Source organism: Sporothrix schenckii, assembly GCF_000961545.1.
Source record: "Sporothrix schenckii 1099-18 chromosome Unknown Cont47, whole genome shotgun sequence".
In the NCBI taxonomy this organism is placed as follows: domain Eukaryota; kingdom Fungi; phylum Ascomycota; class Sordariomycetes; order Ophiostomatales; family Ophiostomataceae; genus Sporothrix; species Sporothrix schenckii.
Window position 1 is genome coordinate 1,999,297 of NW_015971148.1, and position 23,055 is coordinate 2,022,351.

Below are 23,055 nucleotides of genomic sequence, written 5' to 3' on the forward strand. Positions count from 1 at the left end.
ACAACATAAAAATAAACGTAGAAAGTGGTCTCCAGCAAAGGGAGACCCTTTACTCATGGTAAACAGTGTGCCCAATTTTAGTCTCACCATCAATCTTTTTTTTACATGTCTTGTTGCTCGTTTATTTCTTCATGGTCCCCAGCTGCCGTGATCGCTGGCAACGTTGAGAACCATAGCCTCAAATATGAGGACAGCAGGGGACTGTCTTGATCTACTTGGCTTCATTTTTTCATTCTTCTCTTCCTTCTTAAGCTCACTTTTTAAGTATTTGCATTTATTTTCGATGGCTACTGCCCCAGCTCGCTCTCACCTTATTCCATACAGACACCCCCTCCCTCCCCTTACACCCCTGCCTTCCACGCCCCCTAAAATCCTCTCCCAGGCGAAAGTTCATCGTTCTGTATCTGCCACCCGCCAGGTCGAGCCAGAACCGGCAGTAACAGTACCCTCGTAAAAGTCGACCTGCCAGTGATGCTTACGGAGTATTATGTCGTACATGCGTGTGAATTCAGGCCGACTGCCTGTCAGATCCCCTGCCTGTGACAGCATTTCGCATCTCTCTCCGCTGTTCTGCTCTGTATTGCTGTATTCTGTATTCCCATTCTATTATTATCGCCTTATATTTTCTATTGCCCGTCGTTTTGTCTGCATCGTTTCTCACACCCCTCGCCCTGCTCACAATACCGTTGGCCAGTCTTTTTTGTTCTGCGACTGGAAATGCCCCGTAAGCTTCCTTTACAAGCCAGCAGCGTTTCTCTCTTTACCCTTTTTCTGGTTGGGTTTTGTGCTGTTTTTGCCTTTTTTTCTTAAAAAAAAAAAGGAATTGTTAAACTCCTCTTTTCCCACTGCCAGTGGCGCCTTCCTATTGTACATGTACGAAAGAACTCTGGATGCGTTGATTCCTTCCATTTTACCTCTGCACCCATTGCTCTTTCCTCGCTTGTTAATGGCCGGCCCGCCTGCCTCTTTGCCTCATTGCCCATTCACCCTGTCTTCACCCCAATAGCAGCTCTCTTTATTGCCCATTACTCTTGTTTACGACCTCTCAGTGCTCTTTGTTCCCTCGAAATTTTTATTGCTCACGCCTCTCTTTTTCTCTTGGACCTCCTTCTGCTGCTTTTATTTTCTTTTGGGCACCATTCAACCACCCAAACCCCATCGTTGGCTCTGGGGAGACGATCCACGCGCCTGTGGCCATCGTTCCTGCCTCTCCTGCGGTCCTAGCCCATCGCACATCGCACCTTCCTGCTCTCGAGCGCACCGCGTCCCTTCCTCGCTCGCCCACTTCCACCATTATTTACTGCATCTACGTCCTGTCACCATTTATTTCACATCTCTTTTTTTCCCCCGGCTCTTGATCTTCTCATCCACCATCCCTGCCCAAACCTGCCCATTCTCCACACTCTCCAGGCTCGACGCATCTTTGCTTTTTGCCCCCTCGGCCTTTCCTTGCCTTTCTTCCAGATAGCTGCTTTCGGCCCCCATATTTTCCTTTCTCGGCTGCACTCAACACCCTGATACCGGGTGTCGTCAATCATCGGCCGAGCAAAGGGGGACACTGGTCTCCTGCTTTCTGGGCCCAAGCAATCTATCTGGCTCTTATCCTTGTTTCTCGACTCTCGAATTCTCAACTTACGCCAGGCTTGTCTGGCTTTTCTGGCTCTTGTGGCTCTTTTGGATCTTCTGGCTCTTCTGGATCGTTCGGCTCGTCTGGTCTTGACTTGTCGGAGCACCGCTGTTACAGCTTCACATGCAGCATTATTACCCTGTCCTCCTATTGATGGAACCGACTGGGGGCTATATCACACAACGAATTCATAAGACTGTCTAATACGTGCATCTCTTTTTTCTTCCTCATCTCTTTTCGTACCCTCCTCCCTTTCTTTTTGTACAGGTACTCCAGTCCTCTTTATATTTATTCCATTCGCCATCTTGTCCGCCCATCTTGTCTCTGGTTTCTTGCTTTATCAATTTTTCTTCTCTCTTTCTCTCATATATTCTTCTTTTATCTTTCCTTTTCTCCTCTATCCATCTTCCGTTCATCCTTGCCATTGCATCTCCGCCTTTTGACTCGACCTACTCAATATAATTCTGACCCCAACTCCTCTTTACTTGTCTTTTTCCTTTATTTCTTTTTTCTTTTACTCGTCTCGTCTCTCTTCTATATTTTCCCTTACTCTTTCTTTTTCTTGTTGTTTTCCTTTTTCTTCTCCCTCCCTTCTCCTTCTCTCGGCCTGTTCTGCTCTTCCTTTTCCTTTCCTTTTCCCTTTCCTTTTGCATCGTCCACCATCTCCTCGCTCAAACACAACAAGCACCCTCTCGCCTCGCAACCTTTCACCTTTCTTTTTCCATCCACTGTAAGTTGTCAACAAGAGTTGCATTCCGTTCATGGCCGACGTCGCCCCTCCTCCTCTCCAAGAAAGACTGGACTTTTGGGGATCCGGCACTACAACCGTTGCATATCCTGTGGCATCGTCCTCATCCTCGCCTCCAGATCTATCCTACTCCTCGTCCTCGTCGTCCACCTCTCCCTTCTCACCCTTTTCCGCCACCTTCTCCCCCACATCGCCCTTTTCTTCTACCTTCGACCCGTACGCCTCGTACGCTCCCTTCTCCCCCACCACAGCCTCCGCCACCTCGGCCGTCACAATGACCGACATTATGTCCTACCAATACCCTGCGCCGCCCGCCAGCGGCGGCAGCACTACCCACATGGCCCTCTCGCCTGCCGGCTACCACGTGTCCATGGCCGCCGCAGATTACGCCAACGGGCTCCCCCAGACCTCCTCTTCCTCAGGACTCGGCCAAGAACCGCACTCGTCTCCCCGCGAACGCCGCGATTCCTTGTCAAAGAGTAGTACTGTGAATATGAAGCTGAAGCGATCCGTGTCCACCCCAGTTGTTGCACCTCAGCAAGCACAAGACGCAAATATGAGCATGGCTCAGCAACAGGGCCTCTCGCAGCCCGATCACGCGGCAATCAGCTTGGCCGCTGAGAAGAGAAGAAACAAACTTGGCTATCACAGGACGTCGGTAGCATGTGGTAAGTCCATGGAGAGGTGGAGGAGCAGGAGAAAAGAAAAAGGAATTCAAAGAGTACGCGGGGAGGAAAGGAACTAACCAGCTAGGCCACTGCCGGCGCCGCAAGATACGGTGCATTCCCTCACCCGCCGACATCCAAGGCCGCTGTGTCAACTGCATCCGTCTCAAGAAAGAATGCAGCTTCTACCCAGTCGACCAGCAGCCGCCACCAGACACCCGCAAAAACTCCACGTCACGCTCTTCGGTAGGCCACCACCATCACCATCTTTCATCAGCAGCAGCATCAGCCGCATCCGCTTCAGGCTCTGCACCACTCATGCCCGCACCTACACAACTACCACTGCCTTCGCTGGCAAACCTCCCGAACCCCGACCCTCGCGGCCGACCGCAGCAGAACACTCAACCGCTGACCATGCCTTCGATCCAGACTATGGCACCCCCGTCCATGAAGCCGTCCGGTGGGGAGCCGTTTTCACCTGACCCGAAACGTAAGTACCAGGTCAACAAGTGTCAAACAAGTTGAAAATGAAGAACAGAAAAGTGAAAAATGAACATGAAAAAAGAAAAAAAAATGAAGTCGAGGTAGTGACGCGGTACTAACAGACTCAGTGTCTGGAAGGCAGTCTTTTGATTACTCCCATGGCGGCATGACAAACTGGATGTCTGCAGATGCCAGTCCCAGCTCGTCGAAACCAGGCGACCTCAACGCTTCATGGCGATCTTATCCTCAGGAATCGCCCATCACACCGGCCTTTTCGCCATACACCACCCACGCCGCACCGCCTTCGGCCACCTGGACATCTGATGCCACGGGACGCGGCGGCGATGACCTCGGCTGGTCGTACCCTCCACCACCGCCACGCTCACTGTCCTTTGGTTCGGACACTATGGGCAGCCACCACGGCCAGCACCAGCAACAGTCCTACCCGTCCATCTCGCAAATGACCAGCGGACACCACTCTCACAGCAGCAATGGCGGCCACCGCTCCTCATCCTCGTCTTACGATCGCAAGTCCAGTGCCGCCGCTGCGGCCGCTGCGATGTCCGACTTGTACCAATCACCCACGACCATTCCGGGTGTCGACAGCATTCCAGGAACAACCCTGGACCACCACGTGTCACTCTCAGCCGGTGCCGTGGGCACGACCGCCTACGCCAACTGGCAACAGCCCTATTCATACAGCAAAGACGGCTCGGATGCGTACGTCGGCTGGGGCGACCACAGCGGAACACCAGCAAGCGAGGGTCATGCTGCAACAAGCATGTACTATACTGGGCGGTAAATGATTATTACAATGAACGATACGGCACGGCGGCGAATGGAATGGGACAGGGAGAAACAGCGAGATGCCAGTTGACCAACGACCAAACTTCGAAAAGGGGCTGCAGGACGGGACGGCAAGCAAATCCACCCCGCATGGAGGATCCCCCAGATCTCGGCCGTTGGTGTGGTTCAACAATAAATAAAGGGCAACCTTGGACTTAAAAAAGAACTACGCTAAACAATTATTGGAAATCGGGCACCGAGCGCAAAATCAAATGCATCGATGCACAGCATTCATGGAGAACGGACGGGAAAAAAAGACTACGGGATACACCAAAAATAAAACGGCGGGACAGACCACGAGAACTGGAGTAGGCGGCATATTTAGGAAACTCTCATCTCGCATCTCAGACGGAAAGGGCGGACAACAAAAAAAGCGATAATACGGCCGGTGCACTCAAGAAAGAGGGACGACCCACTGTATCGATGAACAAACTCGACAACCGCATTTAGACTGGGATAGCATGGGATTCATGGGACTCAACAAGAAGAGACAAAACACCAACAAAAGCCGAGAGAAACGGGGCCTGAAGATGGCATGGCGCTATGAGATTTAAATCCGGGATTTACGGTTATTTTTTGACATTATTTGGTTGACCTGTCTTCATCTTGACTTATTTTGCATTTCGGACGTTTTGTGTTTCGTTTTCTGTTCTATTTTCAAATTTTGTTATTTTATTCTGTTTCTTGTACTTGTTTTTTGTTATTCTTTATTTATTTTGTTGTATAGCTTTTCTCTTCTCTTTTTCGAGCCCTCTTTCTTTTCTTTTTGGACCTTATGTTATTGGGCGGGACTAGATTTGGAAGACATGCGAGACTCTTCAAGGCGACAAACCTGGAGCAAGCTGGAAACTAACAAAAAAACCTGTTTATATTTTACTGTCTATATTTTGTTCCAATAGTTTTTGGTCTTTGGTTTTCCAACAGCTGCATTTACATATTCCTCTTTTCAGCTAATATTGTTCACTTCCCGGTCCAATTTTGCTTTGCTGCAACACAGCTCATCTTCACTTTTCATATTTTGCTGCTTCCTGATTTCGTATTTGTTGATTATTGTTCGATTAAACTTTGTCTGAAATTATGTCGATATTATCTTCTTTGTTGCCTGTCCAGGTTCAACGAGTTCCTTGCTCTTCTAAAACAGTCCCAAACTGGCGTTGCCAAAATCAAACAAGGAGCGCAATAAAAAAGGTGAGCAAGACCCGGTTCCTCCTCATTACTATGCCTACGCCTCCCATCACGGTCATCTAACCAACTTAAAGAGCTAGGACGATGGCAGCCAACACGCCGAGAGCACCGACACCCAGAGCAGCCGCGCCAGCGGAATGGCCGCTAGCAGCCGACACGGTCACACGCGACGATGGCTCGTTAGAGGGCGAGCCAGCACCAGAGCCGGTGCGGGTGCCGGTCGGTGCGGGCGTTGTGCGGTTGGCCGGGGTCAGCGTAGCCTCCGCCACGGTGAAGTTGGCACAGGTAATGCGCGTGGTGTTGGCAAAGTGCAACACAATGCTGCGGTTGCCAATGAACGACTCGCTGCTGGAATCCAACGACGAGTACAGGTCGTGGTAGGTGGCGGTGTAGGGATCCAACGAGATGTTGCCGTACTTGCCGCTCAAGTCGCCGACCTGGCAGGTCTCCTTGAGGTTGGGGTCGCAGGGCGGCTGGTCTTTGCGGTCGAAGGGGTCGAGGTGGCCAAGAGTGCCGGAGCAATTGCCGTTGGGCGGGACAGGATGGGTGTGGACGTGGTACATGAAGGGTCCACCTGTGCTGGGCAGGTGGGAAATGTTCACGTGGTAGGTGACGCCGACGCCGCCGGGGCCGGCTTCCGCCGATACGCTGCCCACGAAGTTGCCACCGTCTGGGAAAGCGCCGGCAGCAAAGGCGGAGCTCGGCAGGGTGGCAATGTACGTGACATTCGAGGGGTTGTTGTTTGTAACAGTTGCGTTTCCGCGGGACTGTGGAGGGAGGGATGGCTGTTAGTGGACGGCAATGGACAGACTAACAATATGTTGGGTCGAGGACAGCACATCTACATACACCAGTGTGAGGGCCAGAAGCATCCTGGGCCATGACGCTGGCCGCCGAGGCCACGAGAAGAGTCGAGACACGCATTTTGGGAAAAGGGTGGTAGGACGGCGTGAAGTGGTACGGGGAGGTGAATCTGGGAGAGAGTGGGCGAGAACGTGTGAGAGCTGCAGGATAAGAGACGAGAAGGAGTGGCAGCACGGCAGGAGGACGCAGCGCTGTCTTATAGTTGAGACCTCGGGGCGTGGTGTGACAAAAGAGTCTACGGAATGGGTACGAAATAGAACGTCTGAGAGAGGGGACAAAGAGTACCGGTTGGTTGTGGCGACGAGAATACGAGCTTGAGTGAAAATTGGCGTGCCAGTGACGAGGTCGTGCAGGCACAAACAAACAACAGATGGGGACAAACAGACCGGGCGCAAAGAGATACGGGACGGAGACGTGGACACGGCAGCACAAAGATGGCACGCAGACCAAGACCAGCGGCATGAGAGACGCCCAGAGACAGCCCAAGGAGGCCTGACGAAATAGATTAAAGACAGCAGCAGTGTGAGCGGGACGACATCAATGGGCACTCTATGGCGGCCGGTACGTTCACAGCCAAAAGACACAACAAGACACGAAAGACAAGACGCTTGTCAGTGACGACGTGCATGACGGCAGTCCGTCTGGGTCTCTCTGGTAGGCGAGGTGCCTCTTTGGGTGTCTCTGTAGGCGTCCTCTGGGGTGTTTCAAGGCAACGGTCTGTCACTAGAAATTAGATGAACAAACAAGGCGAGCACCAACGACGACAGCTCCGAAGCCCCGTGGCAGACCGACGCAGATTGCGATTAGATTGGTTGTCTTGGTGCGGGGGGCGGCAGATTAGGGCAAGCCAAGGGGCCAAGGGCGTGGCAACTCGATGTACCTGCATCGACGCGCGTGGAAGCCGAGCTTGTCTGGCCTTGGAGTCGGGTCATTGCCCGGGCAGGACTTTCGACGAGCCATCCGAAATAAGACCGACTCTAATTGGGTCGGGCACAAACAAAGGAGAGAGAAAAAGGTACGAGAGGCACAAAAGGCACAAAAGGCACTGGAATGTAGGAGGCAGAGGATACGGTGGAAATATACAAAGGACGAGTGACAAAGGACGAGAACGAACGAGCACAGGGCCAAGATCGACATGGGCATATCACGGAGCACTATCGCTTGGCGTTTTGTTCTGTAGACGACGTGAGTTTTGTATTCTTGGACTATTTTGATTGCTGGATTTATTTGATTCTTGGATTCTTGGATTCTTGGATTCTTGGATTGTTATTGACTTTTTCGATATAGGCTCCGTCCCGTCCCAGAGGACAAGCGCTGCAAGGCGGGTCCGACGCCACTCTTGGCCCCAAGCCACACACGTTCGTTGCCCTGTCGGCCCACAGTGGCAACACACGCCACTGTATTCTGTAATTACCTATTCAGTAAATCGTACCTGCTACCGCCTTGGGCTCTTTTTGGTGGCGCGGGCAATCGACATCGGACATGCATATTCACAGAACGCTGGAATCTTGCGTGTGCGGAGTACAGATAGCACAATTCACTTTTGCGGGCGGGTGGCCCTTCCGGTCCTTGGCCTCGTCCAATTTTGGCCCTTTGTTGTTCACCAGTGCATGTTGGGACACACGATGGCGGCTCGTCGAAATTTAAATTAGCCAGTAATTACACGGCGAGGACAATGGAAATATACATTCACCTGTTCACCTGGACGCAAATTTGTCCATCAATGCGAGACCATGGTGAGCAAAACCGGACAAGGAAATGAGAAGGCCACTGGAAGTACTTTCGTACCCCGTGCTCCGCTTGTGCGCTGCAATTATAATACAATAACTGCACAGCCGTCAGACAACCGAGCCCAAACATCTCCGTGGCGGACGACGCAGTTCTGCACCGGAAAGGCAACGGGCAATGGCTTTCGCATACATAGGCTGGGCTTTGCAAGGTGTTTGCTTCATCCCCCCTTTGTACATGCAGGGAGAGGACCAAGCGATCCGGGCGCGTGAGGCGAGCGAAGATGGAAGCATCGGTACTTTGTGTGAATGATGCATCGTCTTTGTTGGCCATGCAGTCGCCCTGGTGTTTCTTTCCTTGTCGAGTTCTTCTGTTGTTTACCCGAAATTCAAGGACTAGTGTTCATTTATTTCTTGCACGGCCATGTCGAGAAACAACACTTCATGTTGCTTCCTTGGACATGTCTCGCCGAGCAGAAACACAAAACAGGGACATCAAAACACTTCAGCAGTTCGTTCAACGCACCACTTTCCAACAATTGTCCGCTTTGACCACCTCGCCAGGCTTTGGCGAGCATTGGCGAATTCTATTCATCCCGTTGGCATAATTTAGCGGGTAAAAGGGCGATCAAGGCAGGGGATGCAAACAAGGCAATGAGGCTGATGTCCAACGTGGCCGTTGGGTGTGAAAGTAACGACTTGACAAACGACAGCTTCAGGCCCAACGTCACTGAGACGCATTATTAGTGAAGGAAGTTAACTTTGTGTGATGAGTGAAGGTCAAGGGAAGCCAACAGTGAGAGAAGCAAACGACCATGAAGCATGCTTTTGTTGCCAGTCTCACGATGTGTTTATTTCATCAGTTTGTCTCTCAAAAGGGTTTTCTATTTTCAATTCATTCTCTCTTATTTAATCGTATTTTGTATGAGTTTCAATTGTCAGTATCATTCACTTTCTCTATGACTTTCTCTATAACTTTCTCCATCGACTCTCTCCACCGACTCACTCTCATGATATTCCAGGCTCATTTTCACTCACTTTTAAAAGTCAAAGCCAGACGTCTTCACAATGACCCACAATTCACGTGACGCTACGAGCGGCGCTCTCACCCCCCACAAACCCAAGAAGGCTGCGTGTCCTGTCCTCTAACCAGGCCTTGTGCTAGCGCCACAGGTGGGTGTACGCGTGCTGTTGCTGAAAGGGAGCTTCCAGCTTCGTGGCCTTGGCCGGGATTGGACGTCGTCTCGACACCTTGACACATTGACGATTTCGACGACACATTGACAACAACATCTAGACCGCGCCCATCGCAATACTCGAAATCCAATTGCGCTACAGCACTCCGTCGCCCACAGTCTCACAATGGCTAGGCGCAGCGCGACACCCTCGGCGGCGGCGACCGGTTCGTCGACCTCTGTCCCGACGACATCGACGACGACGACACCTGTTGCCGTCCCAGCGGCCAAGCCCGCGGCCTCGAGCTCGTCCTCCTCCTCCTCCGGCTCTGGCAATGCCCTGCAGAACGTCGTCGACAACCTGCTGTCGCACTACCAAAAGGCGACGCCCCAGCGGACAAAGCTGCTGGACGCCTTTATGGCCTTTTTGGTCGCCGTCGGCGTACTGCAGTTTGTCTACTGCGTCTTGGCCGGCAACTACGTATGTGAAGGGCCCAAGGAGCTGGGACGTCGTGTCAATGCACGGTTCGGAGACACAGCTAACAAATGCAGCCATTCAACGCCTTCCTCTCCGGTTTCTCGTCGACCGTCGGCCAGTTTGTCCTGACGGGTACGTTTGCCTCTCTGCTTACATACTCTAAAACACGGTGCAAGCGACTCTACAAACACGTACTAACAACTCCCTGTCTAGCATCCCTCCGCATCCAGACGACGGAGGCCAACAAGTCCGACTTCCCCGCCGTCTCGCCCGAGAGAGCGTTTGCCGACTATGTCGTGTGCAGCCTGATACTGCACTTCTTCTGCGTCAACTTTATCAACTAAGGCAAGCGGTGTGGGGCCGATGAGCGGCAAGAAACAGGGCAAGGCCGGACGGCAGATACAACAAGATGCGCTGCAGAAATGGGTCAGGAGCCGCGAGAGAGCGGGAGAGAGAGAGAAGGGGAGGGCGTAGTCAGGCGAGGTTTTTGTGGATGCGAGTGTGCTTCAAATGAAAAGTCACCCAACAGCGGTGCTGCAAAAAACTGGCGTCTTCTCTTTTTGTATTTATTCCTTGTGCTCGTGCGTTTGTGTTTTCGTACTTTGTCAACCTTCATAACGAATGTCTGTTTCCTTGCGTCGACAGTACTTGTCACTTGATTACCTTGTGTTTCGCACGTGTCTGTTTCCTTGCCGTATCTTTCTAGTATTGTATTTAGATCCCATCCGTGATATAAGATAGTCGTACACACTCATAACCTGCTGTACTCCGTTCCTCGGCGTTCAAGGTACCAATCCCACTCCAGCTCCCTAGCTCTCGTCCGTTGCTACCTCCTTGGGCGTGCCAGCTCGTGGCGGACCACCCTTGGGCGGCGGCGCCACGGGCGTAATGGACCGGCTCGGCGCACCATCCAGCTGCTGGCTCTTCGCCTCCTCCTCCTTGAAGTAGTCGTCCACAGACAGGCCTGCTGCGTTGCCGCCCGTGTTGAGATGCCGGTCTTTCTTCTTCGAGCGGGTTGCTGTTCCGCCCGGCGCACTGCCCCCTGCCCCTGCACTGCCAGCAAGTGGTGGTGGCGGCGGGGGTGACACGAGCTGTGCCGGGACCAAAAAGTTGTCGGCCGCCGGTGGTGGTCCTCCGTTCGCGCTGCTTGCTGGTGCTTCGGCTCCGGCAAAGGTCGCCGCCGTCGGTGTCGTCGCCGCCTGCTCGAACAAGTCGCCTGCCGCCACCGCTCCGCTGGGTGCTCCTGCATGCAGGTGGTACTGGTGCTTCTCGTTGTCGCCGTCAAACATGGTCTCGCCCGGCCCCGACACGGGCTCGCTCAGGGGCGCCGGCAGCCGGTGCAGCGCCCCATAGCCCAGCACGCACCCCAGCGCGCCGTCGCCGCCCCAGTCGCGGCTCGGCTGGATCGATACCTCGCGCGTCACGTCGTACTCGTTGTTGTACACCCACAGCCGCAGCGGTCGTCCAATGTGGTCCTCCACCAGCTCGCTCAGCCCGCTCTCGCCGTGCAGCACGCCCTCGGGCGTCCCCAGGATGTAGTCGCTGTAGGGCAGCAGACCAGCCGCCTCGGCGGGCGACCGCGCGGGCACGTCCAGGACGTGCCAGATGTTGGACACGACGGCCAGCGGCGTCCACTGCAGCGACAGTCCCAACGACGCCGTGTCGTAGGGCACGGGGACGTGCATCGTCCGCGTGCGCTGGCCCTTGGCGCTCCAGAGGCCCAGCGTCACGGTGCCGCCCGCGCAGTTGCGCACCTCCTGCGCAAACAGCATCGGGTCCGAGTCGTCAATCATGCGGCCGTTGATGCCCACGATGAAGTCGAACCAGGGCTCGATTGTGAGCTTCAGGTTGGTGTTGCGCAGCACCTGGAAGCCAAACGTGCCGTGCGTGGCCTCCTTGTCCGCGGCCGGCCCGTCACCGTCCAGCCGCGAGATGAAGCGGTTGAGTGCATTGAACATGCTGTCCCTGTGTTTTGTTTGCGGCCGTGGTGTCTTGCGTTTGTCTGTGTGGTGGAGAGGGCGTCAAAGGGTGGTTGGCGTTGGATTGTGGGTTTCTTTTCGTTTGCGTTTGCGTTTGCGTTTGCGTGTGCGTTTTGCGTATTGGGTGCTGAGTGTTGTTTGCTGGTACTTTGGTCTTACTCTTCAGATGCTGTTGTTGTAGCTGACGTCGCGGCTGCATTGGACAGCTTGCTGCTTCCCTCCGTCCTTCTACTTATTGCTTACTCGCTGGCGAATCAGCGTTCCGCATTGCTCAAGAGCTGGCCTGCTGTATTGGGGAATAAAGTGGAGCCACGCACCCTAATGTTGGAAGGCGCTACGAGGCCGCCTAGCCTCGCGAAAAATCTCAATCTAGGAAGCATCGACAGCCAACGTCACATCAACATCCACATCACACAATGCCACGGCTTGCACTTCTTCGCCTGAGGTAGCGTGGACAGACGGAATTTATTGCAATTGTGCTTGGCCATGTTTGGCGTCTTTTAGCGATCGCATTCAACATTCCGCTCTCACATGTTACTAGATATAATCTCACTTTAAGCCAGCCTCGTCTCAATCTCATCCGTTTTATTTTGTTCCCTTTTTGCATCAAACTTTTCTCTGCCTATGAGCACACGGGAAACGGCGGCCATGGTCCAGGTTGCTCCAGACCTGCCCATCACGGACAACTGCCACCACTACACCCGCCTCGAAGACGTCCCCTGGGATATTCACAAATACTGGAAGAACCGCTTCAAGATCTTCCCCAACTACAACGATGGCATCTTCCTGACCGACGACGCCTGGTTCGGTGTCACGCCGGAGCCCGTGGCGCGCAAGATTGCCGAGGATATGCCGCTGCCCGTCTTTCCCGACGACTCTTTTCGAGGAACAGACTACGGTGCAGCCGCGCCCGCCACAACCATCGTCGACATGTTTGCGGGCGCCGGCGGCAACACCATTGCCTTTGCGCTCTGGGGCTACTTTGACCGCATCATCAGCATCGAGCGCGACGCAGATACGCTGGCCTGTGCTCAGGAGAATGCCCGTATTTCGGGCGTGGCTGAGGGCGTCATTACGTGGGTGCTCGGTGACTGTTTTGAAGTGTTGAAGGAGCTGTTGGGAGGACGGATGGCCGGCGACCGCATCGGAGACACCACCGCCCTCACCGACGTCGACATCGACATACCCATAGATGGTGCAGTTGAGTCCCTTGACCCCCACAACACCGTCCTCTTTGCATCGCCCCCGTGGGGCGGTGTCAGCTACACATCCCAGGCCGTGTTCGACCTCTCGACCATGGAACCCTACAACCTCCAGGCGCTGCACGACGCCTGCTACCCCTTACCACATGCGCTCTACCTGCCCCGGACAAGTGATCTGCAGCAGCTGGCGGACGTGTTTCCAAAAAGGAAGGCCGCAGACGTGAAGGGAGATGGACCTGCGGATGGCGAGAACCCGCCTCCCGAGCCCAAGCTCGACGTTGTCCAGTATTGCATGCATGGCTTCAGCAAGGCCCTTGTGGCCTACTACCCAGCCGATGAGGAGGCGCTGCGGCGTCTGGTCCAGACACAGGAGAAGAAGCTGTTGGAGTGAGCGTCCTTGCATACTTCGGTTGCGTAATTTTTGCGTGAATTTTGGTTATATTGCCCTTTTTCGTCATTTATATCATACCTGCATATATACCCAATTACGAGTTCCCTTTTTTGGTCTTACATTACAACGCCTTAACAATGGGCCGCTCGTCAAACAGGTCCTTGAGCACTCCGTCCACGCACCCCTCCGTGTCCAAAGGTGCCATTGTGTACGTCGACTCGAACGCGTAGATGCTCAGTTGGCTGAAGAACGGCCGCAACACCTTGGACACCAGCTCGTCTTTGCGCTCGAGGCTGACCTCGTCGCTGAGGCCGCCTGCCGCGGCCGCGCCCAAAAGTGGCCGCTTCAGCGTGTTGTTCGTGGCCAGCGCCGTCGCCGACTCGAGACCCACGCCCGAGTTGATGTGGTGGCTAAACATCATCGCCGAGCCCAGTTCCTCGGACAGCTCGTCTGCCAGTGCCACTGGCTGGTACATTGCCGACCGGTACACGGCATCAATCGTGTCCGTCACAAAGAGCCACTCGCGCAGCTGGAAGTCGTCGGGCGCCACGCACACCAGCAGATCCAGCAGCTTGCACGCCTGCAGCAGCGACGCATTGTTGTATGTGTCGGCGGCCGTGCTGTTGTCCGGCGCCACAATCGACGCAATCGCCGCGTGCAGCTCCGAATCCACCAGCGGCCACAGCCCCGCTAGGTGCACGGCACTCGTCCGCAGCACCAGCGCCCGCAGCACAAGGTACACCTCTGCGCGCGTCGTCGACGACGGCGACGACGTGGCCGACGCGCCCAGCAGCTCCACCAGCTTCTCTGTAATGGTCGGCAGGTCGGACACGAACGCATCCGCCGCCCCCGCGAGAATCAGCAGCGCCACGCGCCGCAGCGTCAGCTGCGTGCGCCGGTCAGCCTCGAGACGTGCCGACGTGGCGCCGACGCCGAACACGATACCCGCCGTCGTTGGCGCCGTGAGCCGGCTGAGAAGCTCCGGCATGCGCTCCTTGTCGTTGACGGACCATTGCCGCAGCAGCGTCAGCCAGTCGCTGCGCACGAGCGGCAGGCTGGTCGCAAAGAAGCGCGCGTCGTTGAACGCGTCCGACACGTCCTTTTTCCAGCCCTTTTGGTTGTTGGGCAGCCGCGACAGCTCTTGCAGCAGCACCAGCGTTGTCCGGGACATGGTCTCAGGGAACGACTTGGCGCGGATGGTCGGGACGATGACACTGCTTGAGATGGTCGTCGCCGCCGACTGCACGCGGTCGTTCTCCATCAGAATTTTAGGCAGGTTCGGCACAATCGATGACAGGATGCCCACAACGTCGTCCGCACGCTCAGACGGGCTACCGTAATCCGCTGTCACGAGTACGGACGGGGGCGACGGTTGTGCGTGGCCCGACACCTTGCTAGTGCCGCCGGCCTCAACAGAAGCTGTCCCGCGGTCAAGCTGAGGACCGGACGCCGCTCCATCGGGGAATGTGATGGGGCGCGTCGTAAATAGTGCAGTCAGCAGGCGGAGGAACATGTCCTGTTATGTCAGTATATGGTACGGTAGATCTCGAACTTAAAAGAAGCATTCAAAGACAACTCACCCCCAGTTCGCGCCGCATCTTGCGCTGTTCGCCAAAGTTGGTGTTGTCCACCTTTTCGCCGAGAATGGCCGCAAATTCGAGGAGACACGGCAGAGACTGCCGGTGCGGGAACGGGTTGCCCAGCAGGTCCTTGAGGAAGATGGTGCAGTCCTGCCAAATCTCGTCCATCACATCGTCCTCGAGCGACCGTGCGTAGTCCACAAGGAAGACAACAATATCCGTATCTTGCAGCGAGATGGTAAGCGTTGATTTGCGGGCAGGATCGAGCGCTGTGGGATTGGTGCGGCTATAGATGGAGTTGAAAATGGCCGGGATCGAGTGCCGTGGTCGCGAGGCATCAAGGGTTAGAAGCAGGTCGAACACATCGGTGTATTGCTTGCCGCTGTTCGAGAGCTTGGACGCCACCGCTGTCGTCTGTTCGCCCGCACTGGCGCCGCTCTGCCCAACCAGTGCGCTCCGCCAAATGTCTATGGCCGTCTCCAGGCACTCGAGCGTCTCGGCGCGGAACAGGTGCTCCAACAGTCGCCGGGCACGGTTGCGCACCCGCATCGATGTGTAACTAAACGATGCGGCCGACGTCATATCCAGAGCCGCCGCCGAGGAACTGCCGCTCTTGCCCCACGACCAGATCCGGAAGCAGATGCGCACGGCGTCCTGGAAGGCCAGCAGCACCGTCAAACGGTCGTTGGCCGTGGAACTGCGGGTCTGTGGGGCATCCGATGCGAAGATGTTGCCAAAGAAACTTTGCGGCTGGTCAGGGCTCTTGACAGACTGCACCCGCGCCTCTTCGGCTAGCAACCTCTGGTGGCCTGTCGCCAAAATTTGCTCGAGGGCATTGAGGAGCGAGATGAGTGTTGTCTCAGGCGCGTCTGTGTCGGCTCGGACTGCAGGTCGTGGGTTACGGAACGTCTCCTGGAGATCGGAGAAGGTGGCACCGACCTGTGCACATAGCGTTTCCACAAGTGGAATCAGGACCTGGAATATGGAATCGGTATAGAATGGTAGGCAAATCGACAGGAACCCAACCCAGCTGTCCAGGACTGCACGGCTGCTGGGTGCACTCAGACCGGCCTGAATGCACTTCAATAAGGAGGCCGGCGGCGGGAGAATGACGTCGGATACCTCCTCGGTCGGCGGCGAGACCATTTTGGAGATGTCGCCACCACTAACCTTGCGCTTTTCGCTGTTGGGTGACGCCGGCTGCTCGACGGGCGTGACATCGCGAAGTTTGAGGGCTGGAGGGAGGACGTCTAGCAAAAGTGTCTGGATGTACGGGTCAGGTCCCTGCAAAGCCTCGGCGAGGCGCTCAAGGAGCTCGTCTTCTAGGTGCAGTTTGGAGAGAGCCGTGGCGTGGGGGCTGAGGAGGATTTGGTGGAGAGCGGAGAGGGCAAAACGGCACAGCTGGGCATCGCGCTGGTCGGTCAACGGCTCACCGTCTTGGGAGACTTCGGCGGGAACGATGCACTTCATGCAGACATGAACAAAGAACTCCTGGTAGGTCACTTCAGTGTCTTCGGATTTGACTGCGACTGACGTTAGTATCACGCAGGCTACCATACGCAGCAACGTCACATTTTGACTTACTGAGATCACTGGCGCTCTCTCGCAGAAGGTCCAGCGAGATTGTCCGCCGCGCAAGAACAGCCCACAATGTCTCGGGTGCCCACTTGAAAATGTTGGAGAGTGTTCGTAGGTAGTAGAGGCACATGTCCGTGTCGATTATGTCGGTGTCGCGGGCCGAAGACTCAGTCTTGTTGCCGACACTTTTCTTTTCTGGTCTGCTGCGCAGGATGCCCAGGTCCAAAAACTTTTTTGCCAGGATAAGGAAAAGCCGATCTAGTCCCACTAGAGACGTCAACCACGTCTTGACGGCCATGAACAGCTGCGTCCGCTCATCGAGAAGAGCGTCCAGCATCAGGAGAAGAGGGCGGGTCAGCATCACGTCGTAGTGGTCGACGCCAGCAAGCCGGGGGAACGACCGCAGACTCGAGCTGGGTGTCTTGGGTGTCTTGGGTGTCCGCCGGTCGGACGCGCTCGGGTTGCTGTCCTGCAGAGTGTGAAGCCACAACACACCAAAGTTGCGACCGGGGTCGGCGTTGCGGCTTGCAAAGGCGCCCTTGACATCTGTCCGTATCATGAGCTCAGCGATTGCGGCTTCAATATCCCGGTTTGTCGTGCCTAGTGCCGTCTGGAGGAGCCACAGGTTGCGCACGGTTTCGACGTGGTACTTGGGCTCGGTCGCGCTCAAGAACTTCCAGGCGCGGGCAACGAGTGGCGGCACGATGGCCGACAGGTCGTTTGTGGAGATGCGTTCGCTCAGGTGGAGGTCGATGGAGATGGTGAGGATGGAGGAAAAGGTGGCGAAGGTAGTGGCGTCGCCGTCCCGCACCAGACGGCCGTGAAGTGCGGAGAGGAGGTCGGACACGTTGAATGGTGTCTTGAGTGGGATCTTGTCGAGGAGGACGAGCAGAATGCGGCTCTTGAGCGGCAGGTCGATGTCGGCCGCGCCGTCCAGAGATTGGCAGCCGATGCTGCATGCTCTCTGCAGGAGCAGATCGGCTACCGCCTGCGGAGCGTAGGGCGGCGTTGCCGTGTCCAGATTTCCCTGGTCGTTGACGTAGAAGTCACGGATCTTCTTGAGAAGCTCAGCGTTCGGCAAGCTAGACTGTGTCTTGTGCTTGACAACCGATTTGCCGTCATCCTTGTCTCCGGATGAGACGAATGCGCGCTCGGGCACAATATCCAAGAGATCGGCCGCAATACTGAGCGCCTCTATGGTGATCTCAGGCGTCGTCTCGGTCTCGGCCGACGATGTCCGGTTTTCTATGTCCTCGAGCATGCACAGGATGGAGAGTGCTGACAATGGGGCGTGAATGGTTGTCATCTCCTCCTCGCGGACATTAAAGTGCCCCAAAATAAACTTGACAAGGGCCAACTTGTCTGCTCGATCAGCCGCCGAGAGGTTGCCACCAGGGCCAATGGCCTGGGCCACTAGGCTGAGCATCTCGCCATAGATAAGGCCGCTCTCGACACCGTCAAAGAAGACACTCGCACTGCGAAGCACCTCGTTGAAATCGGCTTTGGAAGCGGCCTCGGCCTTGAACTTGCGCACACTGTCAACAATCGGAAGGAACACCTCGGGCACGACAAGCCCGCCGATTTCCCATCGGTCCATAAGCGATAGACATATACGGTAGGGTCGTGCGCGCTCGGCAGGCGTGCTGCCAGGATTCGAATGAACCATACTCAGCAAAGCGCGCGTCAAGGGATGCAGCCCATGCTCCTCGAAGTAGCTCGTCTTCTGTGTGAACGCAGAGCCTGCGTTGCGACTCTCTGGCACCGACGGGGACTCGGCTTCCCGTTCGGCGTCGCCGTTCGCTGGCGTTGGCCCCAGAAGCCAGGCCGTCAGGCGTCGGTTCAGGCTCATTTCGCGCCGCGTGACAACACCACATGCCGCACGCATTAACAGCTCGAGGTCGGCCGGCTTGACGCGAGACTGCAACACTGCAGCATGCAGCGGGAGGTGCGCTACGAGGAGGTCGAGGAAGCCACGCTGGATCAGCAGCTGCTCGTCGGCCAGGCCGGCTGTAAAGCACCGCAAAAGCAGGCCTGGCTCAGGCGATGTGATGATCTCCGACAGCTTGGACATTAGTTGGGCGTCGGCCGTGGATGCTTTTGTCGCGGCATCTTTACCATTAGACATGGCTTGGCCGAGCTTGGGCAGGTAGCGTGTGAGGTAGGCCAGGGCGCCGGGCCGCCGGCTCTGGCTGGTGATGGTAGCCAGAAAGAAGCACTGCCAGAAAAAGTCGTCGCCTGTAGCGTGCTCTGGTGTGAGCTCTTCGCTGTCAAGTGGCCGCACACCGGTCTTGAAGCGGTTCAGCAGTTTGAGTGCGCGGTCAAAATCCTCCGCCGTTTCGTCCTCAAGCGCTGGCAGCAACGCAAGGATGAGCGCCTTGAGAGCCGGCCGTAGTGAGCGTGGTTCGACGTCAAGAAAGTGGCGCTCGAGCAGGTCAAAGAAGTGTGCGCGGACCGAGAGCGAGGCGAAGGAGAGCGTTGGCGCGAGGCCGGGCAGGTAGAGCGGCATGTCGCGGGACAGGCCGTCGGTGCCGACGATGGAGAAAACAAGATTGTAGACCTCGAGCGCCTTCTGGTGGACGCCGGAGGGGAGAGACGGGTTGAGGCATTGTGAGAGCCGCTTGGCGACAACAGCCTTGGCCGGGATCGTAGTGATGGAAGCTTGCCGCGACTGCAGGGCCTATACGACGCATTAATATGCAGGACAACGGCAAATTAACAGTACCACTTCAAGCCCCATGAAAGAAACCGACAAACCTTGAGCAGACGGTTTAAAAACGAAATGTAGTCGGCCCATTCCTGGAGGGCCGTCTCAAACAAGGAGAGAGCACGGTCGACGCCGGTGGCATACTTGCGGAAAGCCTTGTCGCGCGTCAGGGGCTCATCTGGACCTAAAGACATGTTAGTAACGGCTGCAGCAGCTTCCGAACGCCTCGACCACAACAGGATCACCACGACATTACGCACCTGCGCCCAGCTGGTTCCGCCATTGACGCGGCGCAGGGGAGTCACGTCCAGAGCTCTCTGGTGACATGGACCGTCGGCCCGATGACAGCTCCGGAGCCATGGCGATAGGGGCCCCGTTCGAAAGAGAGGAAACTGGAGAATGCGCTCGAAGAGTTAGGCGTCGTGGATTGGCAGCGTGTCGTCCTTAGAAGCTGGCATGACGGACGTGTCGTCGTGAGGGCGTGAGAGTCGTGCGAGGGGCCGAAGATGGCTGGAAAGGGCAAGGCGACGTTGAAGCCAACTGGCAGAATCGTGGTCGTGGCTTCCCAAAGGGGGAGGGAGCTTGCAAGGTGTGGTCCCCTGAGAAGGTGCAACAAGGCGCCACAGCAGGCAAGGGCGACGCAGCTGACGGTGCCCCGAAGGCGGTGTGTCTTGTGGTCTCTGTTGCCTGAGGTGACGGCCTTTTAGCGCTGTCGCATAGGGCAGGCCTGAAAGTAGCGGCTGCCTGGCGCTTGTATGCCGTAATTCACCATAACATCCCCATAATCCCAGCTGGCGCGCTGGTGGCTCCTTCCCCTCATTTTCACCTTCCACCGCAGCTTATCTTATCGTAAACCCAGCAGGCACTTGTAGTTGTTTATAGGGCCTCTGCATGTGCGACAAATAACGTCACACACCACAAGTCTGTCTTCCTTACTGGAACCTCATTTTCTGCCGCATCTATCCAACAACGCACGCGACCAAACCACGTCCACAGTTGTCCTTCCCCACGCATACGGGCGCATCCGACATGGGATTTACGGTACATTTATAGCGCATACTCATCGTCGCTTTTGTTGGGGTGCGATGACAGCTAAGGAAAGGCTCAAAGAAGCTGAAGCTGAAGCCGAAGGATCATCATGGCCGAACCCAACAAGGGCAAGGCAGCGCCTCCAGTCACAGCACCGACGACAGCTTTCGATAGATCTCCAAAACAACCATCCACGCAGTCGTCCTCGTCTCCACCGCCCCTCCCACCGCGACGTCCCTCCAGCGCTGATGGCTCACCACGACGACTTGAGTCGGCCCAGCTGCAGGCCAAGCCGACGACGGCCGTCTCCTCAATCGATATCCAGACCCTCTCTTTCCCCGACGGCTCGCGCGGCACCTTTTCGACGCCGGGCATGCGCGCCGTGTCAACTACCGCCTCGTCCTCGACCTCTCCCAACCTGTCTTTACGATCCAAACAACAGCACCGGCGAGCCGCCAGTAGCAGTGGTGGGATTGGCAGTATCGGCGATGTGTCTGAAGTCCCGGCCGATGCCGTGAGCGTTATGAGCTTTGCGCCGACCATGCGGCCGCCGGGCGACCTGGCGAGCCTTGCCGTGGGCGACTTTCACCGAAAGAGCCGGGCCTGGACCCTGCTTAGGACGCAGGCCACAAGCGTGCAACCGTTTGAAAGCACGCGTATTGCCCGTGTACCCTACTCGTTGGCTGATTTTGACAAGGAGTTTGAGGAGCTGCACGACGGCGACGAGAGCGACAGTGGAGGGGGCGAGTCGGGCGACGGCGACGGCGCCGGCGGCGAACACAAACACGAAATACCTAGTGAGGAAGTGCGGTTGGCCGCTTGGAAGGCCAAACTGAAGCACTACATGATCCTGTCGTCGGCGGGCAAGCCCATTTGGAGCCGCCACGGCGACCTGAGCCTGATCAACTCGTACATGGGCGTGATCCAGACAATCATCTCGTTCTACGAGGGCGCCGACAACCCGCTGCAAGGGTTCACGGCAGGCAACGCGCGCTTTGTCATTGTCATTGAGGGCCCTCTCTACCTTTTGGCAATCAGTCGCTTGGGCGAGAGCGATGCCCAGCTTCGTGAGCAGCTGCGGGCTTTGTACATGCAAATTCTCTCGACCTTGACGCTGCCTACACTCACGCGCATCTTCGCCAACCGGCCATCCACTGATCTGCGCAAACCACTGCAAGGCACCGAAGGTCTGCTGGCGTCGCTCGCCGATAGCTTCACAAAGGGCTCGCCGTCGGCCATGCTGGGCGCGCTCGAGTGCCTGCGGCTGCGCAAGTCTCAACGCGCATCGATCACAAGCACATTTCTCAGACAGCGGACGGAAAAGCTGCTGTACGGGTTGATTGTCGCGGGCGGCAAGCTCGTCAGTGTGATCCGGCCACGCAAGCACTCATTACACCCGAGTGATCTGCAACTCATTTTCAATATGCTCTTTGAGTCAGGTGGCATCAAGGCTGGCGGCGGCGAAAACTGGATCCCCCTGTGCTTGCCGGCCTTTAACAACAGTGGCTACCTCTATATGTACGTTAACTTTTTCGATGCCGAGGGTGGTGAAGCGGATGCAAAACCGATTGTGTCTTCCCCTACACCTACATCGGACAACGAAAGCATTGCCATCATCTTGATCAGCGCCGACAAGGAAAGCTTTTTCGAACTCAAGGAAATGCGCGACAAGGTGGCACAAAACATGGCCAAGAACGGGGGCCTGGCCCTGATAAGCGACGCCGTCGCAGCCGGTCGGCCAAAGGTAGCCGACATTGTAAAGCGACCGGGGACGGCCGTGCAGATCCACCATTTCTTGTACAAGTCACGCGCCAACGTGCAGTTTGCCATGTCCGCTGAAGAATCGCACGAGTCCCAAACACGAGAAGCCCGCCGCCGGCTCATGACCGTGTACCACCAGCTGCACGCCGCCGTGCACGCGCGCCACGCCCACCTCAAGATTTTGCACTGCGTGGGCGAGGACGCCACAAGTCTGGTGTGGGTGACGCCCGTCTTTGAGTTTTACTGCGTGGCCGGGCCGAATGCGTCGCGCGCCGTGGTCACACAAGATGCCAACCGCATCGTCCAGTGGGCGAAGCGGGAGGAAGAGCGGTTGTTTATTATCGGCGGTGGCGTCTTTTAGAAGAAGACTTGGGGTAGCGGCGGCGGCGGCGGCGGCGGCGGCGGCGGAGCCCACACCAATGGCGGCCACGTCTTTTACGACGGTGCCGTTGGCCGCCAATGGGGCGGCGGTTCCGATGACAGGACTGACGGTCGAGGCAGCCTGTTCAAGCGGTGGCGTGCGGCTCGTCAGCGGCGACGATCTAGTGTGACAGATGTCCCTGGGCGGGCTTGGCCTGATGAGTGAGGTTCGTCGGACGGCCAGTTGAATACAATACCGAGTACATTTATACGGCGCAATACCGGGTTTTTGTTGCATATAGTTAGTTCAGCACATACTATTTCATGACTCTGGATGAGAGATTTGCTAGTGGTAAAGGTGATGCTGTTTTGGGGATGAACGGCATCTGAGGGAACGGTCTTCGTCGTGTCAGTGTATTTTGCATTGATTTGGTGAAGATGGATCCTTGACAACCACCTCGACCTTCTTTACCGTGTTCCACAACCCGTTTGTCCTTTCTTATTTTATATTTTATCCCCAAGCACTTCCTCTCCAAAAGTATGCGTAAACAACCTGACAAGGAGCACGTAATTTGAGCATTACGAGTGGCATATTTTGGCTTGTGAATTCGATGCCGTCCGCTGCTCACATCGCTCTTAACGCCATTTGGAAGTCATCCTCAAAAGTGAAAGC

At 56.0% G+C, this 23,055-nt stretch overlaps 8 protein-coding genes across 8 annotated transcripts; 4 read left to right on the plus strand and 4 right to left on the minus strand.

Moving 5' to 3' along the window:
• Window positions 1-1,072: 1,072 nt before the first annotated feature.
• SPSK_03813 (uncharacterized protein) lies at window positions 1,073-1,294 on the minus strand (the record flags this gene model as incomplete). The annotated part of the gene is made up of 1 exon (XM_016730645.1): window positions 1,073-1,294. One exon carries the CDS (start codon window positions 1,292-1,294, stop codon window positions 1,073-1,075), a length of 222 nt encoding a protein of 73 aa, XP_016585216.1.
• Window positions 1,295-2,388: 1,094 nt separating this feature from the next.
• Window positions 2,389-4,325, plus strand: SPSK_03183 (uncharacterized protein; the record flags this gene model as incomplete). Its single annotated transcript, XM_016730024.1, has 3 exons — window positions 2,389-3,043; window positions 3,072-3,530; window positions 3,652-4,325. 3 exons carry the CDS (start codon window positions 2,389-2,391, stop codon window positions 4,323-4,325), a joined length of 1,788 nt encoding a protein of 595 aa, XP_016585217.1.
• Window positions 4,326-5,622: 1,297 nt separating this feature from the next.
• Window positions 5,623-6,478, minus strand: SPSK_03560 (cytosolic cu zn superoxide dismutase; the record flags this gene model as incomplete). Its single annotated transcript, XM_016730398.1, has 2 exons — window positions 5,623-6,321; window positions 6,404-6,478. 2 exons carry the CDS (start codon window positions 6,476-6,478, stop codon window positions 5,623-5,625), a joined length of 774 nt encoding a protein of 257 aa, XP_016585218.1.
• Window positions 6,479-9,507: 3,029 nt separating this feature from the next.
• SPSK_03637 (oligosaccharyltransferase complex subunit epsilon) lies at window positions 9,508-10,142 on the plus strand (the record flags this gene model as incomplete). The annotated part of the gene is made up of 3 exons (XM_016730472.1): window positions 9,508-9,801; window positions 9,873-9,930; window positions 10,012-10,142. The coding sequence occupies 3 exons, from the start codon at window positions 9,508-9,510 to the stop codon at window positions 10,140-10,142; spliced, it is 483 nt and encodes a 160-aa protein (XP_016585219.1).
• Window positions 10,143-10,607: 465 nt separating this feature from the next.
• On the minus strand, window positions 10,608-11,756 carry SPSK_03446 (GRASP55/65 family protein; the record flags this gene model as incomplete). The annotated part of the gene is made up of 1 exon (XM_016730284.1): window positions 10,608-11,756. The coding sequence occupies one exon, from the start codon at window positions 11,754-11,756 to the stop codon at window positions 10,608-10,610; it is 1,149 nt and encodes a 382-aa protein (XP_016585220.1).
• A 669-nt stretch (window positions 11,757-12,425) lies between these two features.
• On the plus strand, window positions 12,426-13,370 carry SPSK_03530 (trimethylguanosine synthase; the record flags this gene model as incomplete). Its single annotated transcript, XM_016730368.1, has 1 exon — window positions 12,426-13,370. One exon carries the CDS (start codon window positions 12,426-12,428, stop codon window positions 13,368-13,370), a length of 945 nt encoding a protein of 314 aa, XP_016585221.1.
• A 121-nt stretch (window positions 13,371-13,491) lies between these two features.
• SPSK_02917 (protein dopey) lies at window positions 13,492-19,592 on the minus strand (the record flags this gene model as incomplete). The annotated part of the gene is made up of 5 exons (XM_016729765.1): window positions 13,492-14,886; window positions 14,951-16,473; window positions 16,535-19,205; window positions 19,283-19,416; window positions 19,493-19,592. 5 exons carry the CDS (start codon window positions 19,590-19,592, stop codon window positions 13,492-13,494), a joined length of 5,823 nt encoding a protein of 1,940 aa, XP_016585222.1.
• Window positions 19,593-20,370: 778 nt separating this feature from the next.
• Window positions 20,371-22,383, plus strand: SPSK_03163 (vacuolar fusion protein mon1; the record flags this gene model as incomplete). Its single annotated transcript, XM_016730004.1, has 1 exon — window positions 20,371-22,383. One exon carries the CDS (start codon window positions 20,371-20,373, stop codon window positions 22,381-22,383), a length of 2,013 nt encoding a protein of 670 aa, XP_016585223.1.
• Between the last annotated feature and the right edge of the window lie 672 nt (window positions 22,384-23,055).